The sequence below is a fragment of the Hylaeus volcanicus genome, chromosome 2 (genome assembly GCF_026283585.1).
Source record: "Hylaeus volcanicus isolate JK05 chromosome 2, UHH_iyHylVolc1.0_haploid, whole genome shotgun sequence".
NCBI classification, from domain to species: domain Eukaryota; kingdom Metazoa; phylum Arthropoda; class Insecta; order Hymenoptera; family Colletidae; genus Hylaeus; species Hylaeus volcanicus.
In genome coordinates, this window is record NC_071977.1 from 5,865,912 (window position 1) to 5,881,350 (window position 15,439).

At 45.7% G+C, this 15,439-nt stretch overlaps 1 protein-coding gene and 1 long non-coding RNA gene across 2 annotated transcripts in view; both read right to left on the reverse strand.

The window, feature by feature from the left end:
- Positions 1 to 8,765, reverse strand: part of LOC128884852 (uncharacterized) — a gene marked incomplete at its 5' end in the record, with an annotated part of 30,039 nt that extends 21,274 nt beyond the window's left edge. The window contains one exon of the mRNA XM_054138509.1: positions 8,459 to 8,765. Within this exon, the coding sequence (XP_053994484.1) occupies positions 8,459 to 8,765 (307 nt within the window). The remainder of the gene's footprint in view (positions 1 to 8,458) is intronic.
- A 3,372-nt stretch (positions 8,766 to 12,137) lies between these two features.
- On the reverse strand, positions 12,138 to 15,261 carry LOC128872923 (uncharacterized). The gene is made up of 5 exons (XR_008456277.1): positions 14,795 to 15,261; positions 14,656 to 14,713; positions 13,109 to 13,799; positions 12,929 to 12,996; positions 12,138 to 12,846 (listed from the first exon to the last, which is right to left on the reverse strand). It is a non-coding gene; the product is annotated as an uncharacterized LOC128872923 (long non-coding RNA).
- Positions 15,262 to 15,439: the final 178 nt, after the last annotated feature.

The following is a 15,439-nucleotide window of genomic DNA, read 5'->3' on the forward strand; positions in this document are numbered from 1 at the left end:
GGCCCTTGGATCTCAGTTTCCAGCGCTAGAACTATCAAAAGTCGATGCGTACCTCTGCTGCAAGCTTTGAATATCTTCCTAATTATCCAACGGAACAACAAACCCACGCGTTCGTACACAGTCGCTCGCCTGCTTCCCGAAGAATCGGAGCCAAAGCATCCTCGCTAATTTTTTAAGAATCGCCAACGCCAGCTCGCTATAACGCGACCCTAACCGTGGCGAACGTATTCCACGGCGCAGATCGGCCCCGAAGAACCGGCGACCCAAGCAAGAAGACCGAAAAGAGAAGCATTAAGAGCTCGCGAACCGAGGCGGAGAGCGATCGGACAGACCGGATGTGACGCGACAGCACATAACGATGGATCGTAGATTGCGTTCGGAGCGCGCTGGTGCAAAAGCAGGCGAGCAGGAGCGAGTTGATGAAACGATGACGAACAGGGAGGCTAGAGTACGGAGAGACGGAGACGCGAACCGACTCGAGAGAGAGAGACGGGAGCTGAAGAACGCCACAGGAGAGGGGGTCCAGGGAGAGAGAGAAGGGTTAAGAGACACCGGGAGAAGGAAGGAAAGGAGAGACACGGGATCAAAGACGGAGGGAACGGGAGATAACGGGGTTGGCAAACACCAAGATAGCGTGGCGGCGGTGTTCTTGTGTTACCGAGATAGTTCTATGCTCGGGAGAGTATCGATTCTCAATATCGCCGTGATAGATTCGTCGAGAACTGCACAATTCTTATCTGGATACGAATTTCGAGCGTACAGTTTTATTTTTACTCGATAGCTAGCCGAGGTTTCTTCACTTTTCGTTTATATTATATTAGATATTTTAGTTTTTCTTTGTAGCACGAATCCTGTCTAAGAGGCGCACCATTTTTTGGAACGATTCGCTTCTATCGAGGAGCCTGCTTCGAGCTTGGAGAAGGCCAGAGTTGACGTTTCTTAGACAGGATTTGCGGTGTTTAATCCTAGTGGAACGTATTTCAAGGGTACTTGATATACAGTGGGTGTAGAATGTATTCGTACACCGATCAATTTCCTAAAAAACTTTTCTGTGAATTCTAGTCTCGTAACTTCTTTTTTTATAGTCAATGATATTTTGTATATTCTCGGAAGTCTAAGATAGATATAGTCCAAACAACATTTGCTAGTTAATATAATTTGTGAAATTGACAAAAAAAAATGCGGAAAGTGTTTATTGCTCCGTACGAATTATAAAACATCAAATTTCCAGTAAAGTACTTTTAAAAAATGGCTCTAACAGAGGAATGGAAGAAGATCCCACTTCTTATTAACTTCTAATTAATAATTTAGTTAATTTAATGCTTAGAAGAGTTGCAATAATTATAAAATCAAAAGGAAATTCTACGAAGGAAGTATTATATAAATTTCTTTTCTTTTTAATGAAGTTTTAAAAATTAAACAGTTGTGCGAATACTAATTGCTTGAATATTTCTATCGATTGTTTTTCTTTTTTCTTCTGTTAATTCGTAACTTACATAAATAGCAATTTTTTATTTGTACTCTATCTATTCTAGAGACTTCCGAGAATACGTAGAATGTCATTGTTTATAAAAAAAGAAATTAATAAATCACAACGTTACATAATTTTTTTGGGAATTGATCAGCGTACGAATACTTTCTACACCCACTGTAGCTACAACCCCTGAGAGCTAGTGGGACACGTATGTTTCAATGAATATATCTCGTCAAGTATTTGAATAGTTTTCAAAATTATTATCATTCCTCCCCATAATTCTTCTTCCACGACGAGTAAGGACACCGAGTACACACGGGCGAGGCTATCTGAATTTTATCTAGATGAGAATTTCGCGTTCGAAGGATGCGAGGGTACGGCGCAATCGAGAATGCTTGTCCGATGAGTGAAACGAAGCGCGATTGTATGCCGTGGCACGCAGCGTTGGCCACTCCTTTCGCGACTTCGTGTACTCCTTCGATTCATTATTCCGGGCACATGTCGCTCAAGGACACGACGTCTTCGCGCCCAGGAGGATCATCCCGCGTGCATTTGCAACGCGTTACCACACGCGTTCCGTCGGCGTGTTGCGCCAACGTTACGTAACGACCGTCGCGAAAACGCGCCTCCGCTCCGTCGCGTTTCGCGGATCGTTCCACGGGTTCAAAGATTGTAAAAAGGCGTACGGCGATTTCGCGAATAGCTGGAACGCAGCGGCGAAACGATATCGCCCATGCGCGGACGCGGACAGTCGATACGCGCCACGTAACCAAATCATCTGGAACAGACGGAACGTTTCGGAAGTAAAACGAGTTCTGAGCGGAATTGGACTGGACGACATCTTTCGCAGGGGAACAATTAGTGAAAATCGCGATTGGTTCGGTGGATTCGAGTCTGGTGACGAAAGTTGACGATCAGTTAGGAAAAAGATGACCATCGAATTGAGACCATGGACATATGAAAATATAGACCGAGCTTTTTGTACGAGCGGCAACTGAAAATCCGACTTGGACTATTTTCGTAATCGCTCGGGTATATGTTCGGCTTCTCGTAGTTGCATATTACAATCAGTGATTTTCGATCTATTTTATTCTTTAAAAATTCAAACTAATATTAACCATTCTGTAACACTATTTTGGTTATTTAATATATTCTTGTATGTGCGTAATAATAACAAGAATATATTAACACTTTACAGACCGGTATCCCATTAATCGTCTCTTTTTCATGGCAGAAACAATACTTTCTTATTTATTACAGAGATAGCACGATCCCATTGTATGCTTCCATTAATATGTGGAAATATTATATAAATATAATATAATATAATATAATACATATAACACTGATGTTATGAAAATAAACGATATTATTGAATTTAAGTATATACATATATGTCCAAACGCTACCGGTCGGTAAAGTGTTAAATAACCAAAATAGTGTTACAGAATGGTTAATATTAGTTTGAATTTTTAAAGAATAAAATAGATTGAAGATCACTGATTATCATTTACCCCTCGTATAAAGGCTCGGTCTATATCTTCATATGTCTTTATTTGATACGTACACAGTACGGTATGCGTACATGTGAAATGTGAGCCAAATACTGGCGAGTCTTGCCGGAATAAATGTCTATGATTGAGACCGTACACCCTTCTGGCATTTGACACCTGGGGTGGGTCCCTCTTTAAAGTGAAATTTCAATCCACAGAGTTGATTACAGAGTGAAGTTAATTACAAGGCTCAATTTTAAATACACGTACTCCCCTCCTAAATAAAAATTCTATCGTAGGATAATAGAGAGTTTGTCTTCTCTTTTTTTATCATTTTCAGGGCTAGTCGAGGGTGAATTTTTTCCGTGAGAAGTGGAGGCGGACAACGAAACTACAGTCTCGTCGAACCGTGTTCGGTTTACTCTGGAACGCCGTGTTGTTATTCTGTTTGCGTACGTCACTTCCTCCTGAAGGGACGGCGCGAAGTCGGTGACGTAAAACGCGACGAGAACCGTGATTTTCCGATACCTCCGAGGGCATCGCTGAATAATTCCAAGTACGTTCGAGATACGCGACAATGATATTTATCGTATCTTCGGTGATTGTGCTCCGCGTGGATGGAAATGGTCGAAAGCGTGTTGCTTTCCTTTTAAATTTGATAACGATATCGCGAACGATAAAACTCGATAAAAATTTCGTGAAATCATCCCAAGCGCCGGAACGGAACGGTTTCTAGAAAGTAAACCTTTCGTTCCAACGTTCTGCTATCCTTCCAAACAACCGAGACCGTCCGATAACAACGATATACCCCATTCATTACCGCGAGAGGAATTACTGAATGAGAAACTTATCGATTCTTCGATCGACTCAATCGGAATCGAAACGAATCGCTTTCCATAACGTTGGACTTCAATGCCCCGATACAGATAGCAAATTACTGTGCCTACTAGCAAAAAAAGTCTACGTTATCTGACGCAATACGGGCAGCCTTCAACGACACTTTCAAGTGCCATCGGTGTCAGCAATAATGAAACAAACACTACGATACCACAGTTTTACGTTTGATCGCAGATATCGTTTACCCATTCAACGTTCCCAGCCCTTGGCATCGAAAGCGCAACTGTATTTACTCTAGATACACCGAAAGGACCTTGGCCATCCACTTTTTAATCCATTCGTAAATATTAGGTAGACCGAAAAGTAACGTCGTTTCTTTTACATTAAATTCAAACTTTCCAATCAATTTCTATCTTTTGTCGCATAGTGTGCAAATTTTCGATGCCAGAAAAATCAATGAGCTGATAAATGATAAACAAGTATTTAAGATGGCAAAAACGACATTACTTTCCAGTCCACCTAATATTAAATACGAATGCTAATTATTTTACAGAAATATTCCGAGCCTTCTAAAATTCTATCGTAACTTGCGAACTGATTAAGCCGTTGCACTCTCGAATGTTGTTTATCGTGCTAGTAAGTTCGAGACAGGTCCGATAATTAAAGTTTCATTAATTTATTTCGTGGCGCATAGAAGTGCAAAGGGTTGCTTCAACAGTGAGAAGATCGTTACAAAGGCACGTTCTCCAGTTGCGTTTACTATGAACTACGATACATCGATCCCCCTGTTGTATTCGAATTGCAAAGTATAGAGTGACCAAGGATAAAGGAAGACCGAGCCGGATCTTAATCTCTCTGATCGGTGAGTCGAGCCAGTCAACTCACCTAGCTATGCGCCATGCGTGGAAATCATGGTTTCATTCATGCCAGACTGACACTGGTGTGCGTGTATCTGTGCCACAATGTGCGCCAGCAGATATCTTGCCTTGCGAGCCGCTCGGCAAAACGCTTGTACAAATTTACCCAAAAGCACCGCGCGACTCCTAAGAATCACTGTCGATCGAGAACAATCGGAGATAAAGAAAACTCGTGTACCGTTTAACGAAGTACTAGCGAATACTTCATATAGTACTTCATATCCGATAAAGTTTTCTATCTTTCTCAACTAGTCCGAAGACTACCTAGATTGCGAATAAAACTTTCTTCGTTTTCGAACACCTGGTCACGAGTGCGCCAGCGCAGGATTACCTGCTCGAAATATCGCGGATATCTAATCGAAGATCCGATATCGAACCAACACGCGAGATCTCGTTTCCTGCGACTGTGACTAAGCCGATCCAGCGAACCATCGAAGTTCTCTAGATATGATCGATAATCACGATTCATCGTACACCTCACTAACCGTGGACGCGGTTTCTAGAATTTCGTGGAAAGTAAACCGTTCAACGGCGTTCGGTCGCCGTGATTTCACGACGCGATCAGAGAAAATTTCATTGAAACGATAGACGAATAGGTAGAGACGAATCTAATATTTCCTCTATTCGAAGTTTCTGCCAGTCTCCGTTCGAGGACACGCAGGATTCTTGGAGCACCCTGTGTAAATCGACGTATTTATACGCGAGAGGCTTCTTACGTGACACAACCACGCAAACGCGCGGACGCATGCGCAGGAAAGTCACCAGGTAACGTCAAACCGAACGGCATTCATTCCTACTGCCATTCGAAACGAATGACGCGTTTGTGGTAGTGAGAGTACGAGCGCATGCGCTCGTATTCCGCTCGAAGAGAGAGGAAACCTAGCGATGGGAATAATTCGCTCGCAAATGAATATTATACGTCAGGTTAGGGCATGTTTATATAAAAATCGATTGTTCAGTGTATTCGTCATAAAAATAACGAAAGTGACACAGGAAGTTGTCAGCAAGTTTCGAGGTGCTTCGATAGCGAGGAACTTTCTTTGAAAATCTTAACAAATTCTATCGTATCACGTCGAAGCAATCGATGTTGGTAAATTAAGAGCAGGAACGGGGTTAATAAGAGCAAAGGATAGAATGTCTTCTAACTCGAGGAACACGAATGGACAGAGTTCAAGCGACGAACGATCGACGAGTTCCAATACATTACTCCGAATACCATTCACACCCAGCACGTATTCATAGCCAATCGCAATAAGCGAATAGTTTCCGCGAAGCTATAAACGCGCCACCTACGAGGTCGCCATTCTTCATCTCGAGGAGGAAAGGAACGAGCGTCGCGCGTTGGACGAGAGCCGATGAAGAAACGCGGACTACGTCGAACGCGTCGATGTTTAAGAACGGAAAGGTGGCGGGCTGGGCGACTTTCTCGCGAAACTTTCTACACGGTAAATTTCATTCACTAGTTTGCCCGCGCCTCTATGAAAGCGTAGAGTGTGACTCAATCCCGCGGCGAGTCACGCTCGCCCAATCGTCGATGAAGTTGGCACGAACGAGAGAAGTCGTGCGACCTCGTCTGCTCCTATACGGAAACGTCGAGACGCTACGAAGGGGAGAACTAGTTCGTCCCGGCCAGCCGAGAAGTTAAAGATTAAAAAAAGAAACAGCTCATCTTCCCTTTCTTTAAAGTCAATTGGAAATTTCGCAATTACAACAATTCCAGCAATTACGGCAATTCCAGGGAAACGTTCGAAGAGAAAGTTCGCTTTCGAGTAAACCAAATGAAAATTCCAACCCGTTGCACCGCGGTTTTTCGACCAAGTGCACACCGTACCCTCGAAACCGTAAAACCTTTTGTACGCTTGGCTCCGACTGGTCTGCACGCGTATTAGATTCCAGCTGAGACAATAGGAAAGAAACAGGAAGCAGCTACTTGGGCACATCGATTCACGAGAAACTAGAGAACCCGGGAGAGGAAACGGTTGGCTTTCGAACTCGCGTTTACCAACGCTTCTCTATTTATTTCGACGAGCGTTACGCGGTACGCGGAACTCTGTGAATTTTCCACCGAGAGGAGCGAAGATATGAAAATTAAATCTTGGATGTTAAGAGGCGTTTGCAGATAAATATTTAATGGCTGTCTATAACTACCGTTTTGAATAAAAGAGGTGCTACATATTTGATACATGTACGACATTGGGTCGTCCCGAAAGTTTCTGTTGTTAATAAGCGATACACGTAGAAGTCTAAATGTAAATAACGCAACCTACCATTTGTGTTCGTACTTGACTCCTTGTGTTGAATTATGAAGCACGATACTGCGTACATAAACAATATTCTTTGTTTCGCGTTACATTACCGAGTTGTATACGATCCATCTTGTTCGATTGCTGTTGTAACATCAACTTCTAACAGATAAGATCTATTTATATGTACAGTGACTCCCAGAAATGTTCGGACACCAGTATATGGTTAGCTTTATGGCTAACCATATCGTAATTAATATCGTAATATTATTATAATATCGTAATATCGTATATAACTAATCGTAATATACCTAACATCGTAATTATTAAAAAAGCAATCGTCTTCGTTACTTTTTCCAATAATAAATCATTTATAACTGTATATATATTATTTAATACATTAATCCAAAAATTTACATAAATTACATAATAACAATAAACAAACGAAAGAATACCGCATTTTCGGGTCACAAAAGCATTCGGACACTATGAGGAATAACATTTATTAATTAAAATTAAACATTACATGTTCCACATTAATATTTTGTTGCAAATCCCTTTTCTTTCATAATATGTCTCAATCGATTCGGCATATTAGAGATTATTTTTTTTCAAATATTCTGTCGAAATGGATGCCCATTCTTCTTGAAGGCTAATTTTCAGTTCTTCTTTGGAACGAATGGGTGTCTTGCGAATCCGTTGGTTCAACTTATCCCATAAGTTTTCTATAGGGTCAAGGTCTGGTGATTGTGGAGGTGGATGAAGGACTTTGGAGCAATTATACAATCAAAATTCTTAGACAATGCGCGACTTATGTTTAGAATCATTATCCTGGTAAAATTTAAAATCTTCAGCAATCCCCATTTTTTCTGCATTTTGTTTTAAATTGCTTCTCAAAAGATTCGAATAAGCATTCTTATTCGTGATGCCATCGATAAAAACTAAATTGCCAACGCAGGAAGTCGAAATGCATCCCCACGCCGTTACAATGCCTCCTCCGTGTTTTATCGTATGTTTTATCGAAAATGTGATATTCTTTCGTTTGTCTATTGCTATTATGTAATTTAGGTAAACTTTTGGATTAATGTATACATCTTTAATAACATTAATAAATGACTTATTATTGGAAAAAGTAACGAAGACGATTGCTTCTTTAATAACTACGATATTGAGCCATAAAGCTAATCGTACACCAGCGTCCGAATATTTCTGGGAGTCACTGTATAAAGACTGCTAAAGAGTCGCGAAAGAAACTTTTGGAACAACCTAATACTAGCATCGATGTCTACTGGATTTCCATGGTATCGATACGAAAGTATCGGAATTGATACCGCGTACGTGTTCGCACGTAATCGATACGTATCGATAGTTTCGCGCCAGGTATCGAAACGGTTCGATGTTACGAAACGATACCCATGGCGGAGGGTACAGAGAAAAAGTGATAGAAAAGGATTAAAAAAAAAAAATATGGTGGTTGTACGTAGTTGGACTCACCGTTTCGACTAGGGGGCCGTGGGGGCGCAGGATACTGGGGCGGCGTCAAGGGTGGCGGCTGCGGCGACACTCGCGCAGACGAGGAGGTCGTTGAGCCTCGGGACGCCGGTACTAGCGTCGTCGACGTGGTAGTCGTCGTAGCCGCCGTCGCTGTCAGCGAGGACGTGGTGGTGGAGGTGGTGCGCTGCTGCCCGATGTACCTCGAGGCGGTGCTGCTCGGGCTGTTGGACGGCCAGGGCGGGCGCCGCGGTGGCAGCACCGGGGGCGGCTCGTAGTCCAAGGTATCCACACTTTCGGCACTTCCGTTTCACCTGTACCCTTCACCGCGAGCCTCCTTCCTCTTCTCACTCTCTCCCCCTTTTATCCCTGGCTCCAGTCTTCGTGACACGTCGCGCACAAACTCATCAAAAGAAATGAAAAATGGAAAAAAAAAAGAAGAAAAAAAAGAACGATCCGTTCTCGGAGTTTCTCACTGTTTTCCCGCGCACTCTCTATCGTCCTCACAAAATGGAGAACCGTAGAAAAAAGAAATAACGTGAGGCTAAGCTGTCACTGTACGCGCGAAGGGGGTTTCGAAACTACTCAGTCTTCTTCGCTTCTGCCTCTCCGCACTGGTCACGTCACAACACGTAAACACATGCTCGAGTTATATACGTACGCGTACATACGATATACGTGTGAATGTAACAGCCGCGCGGCGAAACGTAACCGAGGCACAAGAAAACTCACGAGGCTAATATCCTGCTCGCGTGTTATCGATATTATCGATAGGTTCCCGTGGTTCGAGGAACGTAGAGCTCGGTGGCACGGCTCCGTAATACCCGGGAGTCGAGAAAAACACAAGACACCAGCGAAGACGGGACAAGAGACGGAAGGACAGGATCAGTGAACACACACCGCGGGTTCTTCTCGCGCACTGGCCACACATACGGCATACGGCTCTCTCGTGGGGCAAACGATGATGCTGCTGCTGCTGCGCTCCGTCCGTCTCTCTCTTTCCTATTCGCTACGCGTACTCGAGCGAAAGCGAGAACGAGAAACACATACCGTCGTCGACGAGAGAGAGGGAACAACGATCGGTCCGCGCGAGATAGAGTGAGAGCGCGAGAGAAAGAGATGCCGACCGAATCTCGCGTAGGCCGTCTGCCAGTAAACAGGCTCCTTCATTCACTGCTTATTTTATACGGGCGGCCCCCTATATGCTCCACAGAAATAGCCACTTCTCGCTCTGTCCTTGTCGCGCGCACATGCCCACGGCCGGATATATGCCCTCGCTGCCGCCGCCGCTGCTGCTGCTGCCGTCGCGTAGAGAGATCTCCTTCTTCCTCCTCCTCGTTCCTGGCTCCCCTTTCTCTCGCACTCTCGCATTCGTGTCACGCGGCTCGCACCTCGAACAACAGTACTGCCCTCCGTGGAAAAGCGACGAGTAGGAGGCCCACACCGGCGTTCTCTTTCTCGCGCATCCTTCTCTTTCCTCTTCCACCGTGTGTGCGTGCGCGAATGTGCGTTTCTCTCGTTCCTGGTTCCTGTTCCTGTTCCTCCGTCAACTTCTTCGAGCCGGATGCCACACCGCCTCCCTTTATTCCGCGCGAGACACTGCCACGCTCTGCCACTGTCAGCAGCACCCCTAGTGGACAGGTGCGTGGTCGCCCTCAACGTCGCCCCGTCCTTCCTTCGATTACTTCGAGATACGCTCCGCCCTCGAATATCATTTGGAACTCCTGTCCTCGGAGGGTCTTTCGTTTGGTGACGTCACTCGCGAAATCTGGCATAAACTCGATGCGTTCCGAGTCACAGACTTCCGACAATTTCCATTGACTCGAGCCTTGCGAAACTTTGTTTCCCTCTTGAGAATATTAACTCGAGGGCCTCGCGGTATGCGGGGTCAACGAAATCGTAATCCGTCGCTGGTCGATTCCCGCGATCCACGCGAGTAGGCCCGATTACCGACTGTCGGTCGAACAACGACACAATATTTCCGATGAATCGAGCAATCACAGCTCGAAACGGGCCACTCCTGCGACGCGCGTGTTCGCAGATACGCCGAGGAGTTCTCGCTCGCGTTCACTGGGTTTTCTCGAATGGCAAGCCTCCGGCTCGATTTCCCCGCGATGGCTGGGCGAACTGCGCGCGAGCGCACACACACGTCCGGCTCTCGAACGAAGGCGCGTACACACACATACACACACACTCGCACGCGTCTGGGTATTCGTGGCGCACGGTCTCCTCTCTCGCAGTTAAACGGAAAGAGAGTCGGAACGAGTCGGCTGTAGGTAAGAAAAAAAGAGACGAAACGATGAGACGGCCGACGGTAGGAGAGGGTACCAGCGAGAGAAAAGAGGGAGAACAGAAGAGAGGGAGGAAGAAAGACGGATAGAGAGGGTGGGAGCAACGATCGTTGTGCGAGAGAGAGAAGAAAAAGTTCAGCTGGCCTCGGCGGCCATGCCGGTGTAGATCGTGCGAGCGCAGACCAGGCGCGTACTTTCCGGCCCAAGGGGCCACCAGTCAACGCACCGTCCTCTCTTTTCTCCCTTCTTCGTTTCTTCGCCCTTTCCACAGTCACTTTTTTCCTCGACCGTATTCCTACCCGAGCCACGATATCACGTACACAACAACACGATCCTTCTCGTTCCTAACCTCTCTCTTCTGCTTCTTTTTACTTTTTCACGTTCGTCCGTGTTCCTGTGCCGGTTGACGGTCCGATCGATCTCGAAACCTCGTATCCATCGGTTCCACCGTTTCTCGTCACTTTCGATCGCACCCACACCGTTTCAAAGTACACGTTTATCTTCGTATCGACGAATATCGCGCACAAACCGTGTTCGCGACCAGTCGACTGGACGCCGCGCCGTTCGTTCACCGAACTGTCGAACGCGAGAACGAGCCCTTTTTCCGATTATTCGCGCGGCAAGTCCTACGTGAAACTGTCGACGATCGAAGCAACGACGCGCACTCGCGATTCCTCGATCTCTGCTTCGATTCGTATCGTCCGTTTTTTCTACTGAAATACGGTATACCGTTCGTTCTCGCAGCAGGAACGGTCGTGTCTCGTTTCGTGCCGAGGCCGGCTGCGCTCGACGCTGGTGTGGCGTTCTAGACTCTCCGCTCGTTACAAACAGCGGAGCAGCGGCCTGTCGTTCCCGTGGGTGGGGTGCTCCCGGCGCGCATGCGCCTTTTTCGATACGCACCGAAACTTGCAGCGCGCGCGCCGCACTCACACGATCGCGAGCCGTGCACATGTAAACGGGCGCACACGCGTCGCCGCAACCTCACCGCCACGAAAGCACCGTGACGCCTGCCCCTGCCCCCCCTCCGCACCCCGCCCGCCCTGGCCATCGTCGCTTCACCAGCGTATACCGTACCCCGCGAGCCAGACACGATACTTCATTCATGCTCGTATTGTGCGACCAGGGCTGGCTTCTTTCCGTTCCGGCTCCACGCGCTTTTAACAAACTCACGTGGATACATCGGAGGGTTGTCGTTCCATGAATGGGGTCTTTACGTAATTTTCTATATTATTTTAGTAAGTCGAATCGCGACATTCGTAAGTTTCGAAGACGAATAAAAAGCGGAAGCATTAAATAAATAATATATAACGGTAGCGAGGTAGGTTCATTAGATACGTACAGCGCGTAACGAAAATATTTGAACAGCGGGGGTACGTTTGAATCGGAGTTGAAATTTTATTAAGGCAACCATTCATTCTTGACTTCGATCGTTAGTTATAGCTCGGGTACCTCGGGATCGGTAAACCCGTACTGTAGCTGCAATCGGGCATAGCTACAGCCCCTGAGGGCGTTACAAAAATTGGCAAGCATTAAACCAACATATCTTCCTAATCGTTTGCGTAACGTTCTCGGAAAAATTGCAAACAGAACCACGTTTCGCAAAGGAAGTTTCGCCCGTGTGGATGTACTCGTTACCGTGTATACACTTCCACAGAAAATTCATAATTATCTCTAATAAGTCGCAATTGTGAAATCCCAACGATTATTCGCCTACGCAATATTCCGAGAAAAACTGTCAACCGAAACAAACGAGGTCTTAAGGTTTGTCGGAAATTTTTTTCATAAAAATTAACCTAGACGTGTTAAACAGATCGGTATCTCTACGGTCTCGCGATTTATGGTTCCCAAAATAGATCAAATAAATACTGGAATTTTGCGTCGTTCGCGAATGAACCCTACACGGAAGCTTATTTATTATTATCTACGACCTTTATTGACCTTGCGTGACCATGGTCGTTAAAATCGACCGAATGTAGACTACGCTGCTTCTGCATACAGAGAAACGTACAGGTTGTTCCGTTTAAAAAAAAGTTGCAGACCTTGAAATCTCCTTGACACCTTTGCGTACAAATGAGCAAATTAGAACGAACAGTACACCTCCTCCAAGAACAAAAAACAAAAAGAACACTAAGTTTATCTAATAGCATCTCAAACGTTGAGTAAATGTGGAAGTGTAAGGTACCTGTACATTTATTTATTATGCTCTACGACACTCCGTGCCGGTCTCTTCAAGAATGGAGAACAGAACCCCTGGAACAAGAAAATCATACAAATGTGTTCGTCGAATGTTTAGCAATCGAATTGCACTCATTAGTAATCAACGATTGAATGAAAATGATCGAACGAAGTAAAATAAACATACATTTCTACTGTCCACATATCCGAAGTGTAGAGATTTTCGTTTACGTAAAAGAAATGATACAAATTGGAATCCAATGCAAAGATATACTTCGACAGAGGCATTTCCAAGATGCCTCCCGGTCGATTGACGCGTCCGTAGACGTATTTATTCATTGATGGATACCGTGGCGAGTGACGATGGTTCGAAGTTCCCTCCGCTCCTCGCGGCGCTCGAAAAATCTTCGTTCAGGTGATCGAACGTCGTAAAATCGATATACCCCTCTCTGTGTGTACTACGGGCTCTCCTACATGTTGGAGGGACTCGGTTCCCTTCGTAAATGTCCGCCGACTACATCCTCTTTCGTCCTTGTTTCCAGCGTTCCGCGACCCGTGATCGCGTCCTCGTCCCACTGGGCGCTCGCCTTGTCTCGCTTCGTTCGTTTGCACGTAAGCCGTACCGTAACTCCGATCCTCTGTGTGCACACGCGTTATTTATGCGGCCGTGTGTGCGTGTTCCTCCTCCCACTCCCTGTCGTGAGCCAGACAGTGAGCATAAACCAGGGTGTCCTCGTCGTTTCTACGCCCGGCGGTCTCCGTCTTCCTCGAGCTTGCCACCAACCGGCCGGAGCACCAGCGGTTCGGCTATTAATCGGACACGCAAGTCCTCGGAATCACGAGAGCGGAATATTGTCAAGATAAATCGACGTGGACTCCTGCAAATAAAATTACCGTAAATACGCGCCTGGTTGCATCACGTTCGACGAGTTTACGCTCGCTCGAGGCTCGTCCGCGAGCTACGTCGCGTCACCGTCTGCCGAATTCGACGCGAACGTCGACAATTTTGTGTCGATTCTCGAGCGCGTTCGGCGGGGGTCTCGATGCTATGGTCTCTCGGATTAATCGTGGCCGCGGGGAGCCTCTAGCGTTGGAGTTCCTCCAACGTTTTATGGAGGAACTCCGTATCTATCTTTTTTAAGTCTAAAAGTGGGCTATCCATTGCAGCGATTTGGTATCGTTCGACGGCGTTGGGAATATAACGAGTATATTGCGGATGTTCATACACGGAAAGCGCGTGTGCGTTCTATGCGCGTTAAATATGCATTTATGCGAAGAATAATATGCGTATATGTATGCAAAATGTACGAGTAATACGAACGGTGTACATAGAATAATAATAACATACGTGGTACTTAAATAAAATAATAATATAAAGATGCAACGTGTGGTATGATGATCGATCTTGAACGCAAGGCAAGCAAAGATAAACCTTTCGAGTTGTATTATATGTTTTGCCACGGCTATTTCATACGACACGGAGGCGAATGTTAGCAGAAATGCGGTAAGTTTCGCAAATGGGACTCGTCCCAAATGTAAAAAGTAGCCCATGACGCTATAAGAAGCAACGGGACGTGATCTAGAAACGTGACCGACCAGACTCGTCTAATAACGTAGCACCGCGGCTGCCGCAAATCATGCACTCCACATATGCATACAAACAGCCAGCTGAGGCATTCAAGGTTTCCATGGAACATTCGTTTACTTCGTAGTTGTTGCTGTTTGCGGGCTCACCTGTTGCATTGACTGTAGGCACAAGTGTTGCGCTATTGTGGAAGCTGTTTACGTCCTCCTAGATATTGTATCGTTATTATTAAATACGTTCGTTACTTGTACTTTATAAGCGTAGAATTGAAGATTCTGAAAATTATACCTATTTTTAACTTCATAGTTGATATCAAGGTGAGTTCGACGATGTACCATGTTACGACCTCGAGGCGGCTTTGGACTCGGAAATTTTACGATGGGGCAGCGACATCTTTGGAGTGTGCAATTATTTCATTTGCATTCAAGGAACCTTCGTATAAGCATTTAAAAATTCTGTACGACCAATGAGGTGTCCTTCCCTCGTAGTTTTTGAATCTCCTCGATATACATCCCCTGCTTACAAAAATGTTAACGAGTCTTTTAGATAGATCCCGAAGAATAGAATCGCACGTTTCGACGAGGTTAGGCGCCGATCCCGGCACCGATGCGGCGCGTATCTGGTAAATAAGACTTCCTTGAGCGGAGCGCGGCAATTAATTTAAACAAACCAGATAACGAAGTAGCAGGAAAATCGTGGTTAATGAGACGTAAAACGCAAGTCCAATTAATGCGTCTGCCCGCGTGTTCTCGGTGTAATGTAACCGACGAATTTATAATAATATAAATATACGCTCCGCGGGCGTGGCGATGCGAATCGCGTGCACCACTTCCCTCGGGAGGATATCCGGTGTGGAAACGCTTCGTCCTACCCCTCTCGGCCCCTCGCTCTGACGCCAGAGCTCCCACCTCCTGTCCCTCCGCGCGGCTACCC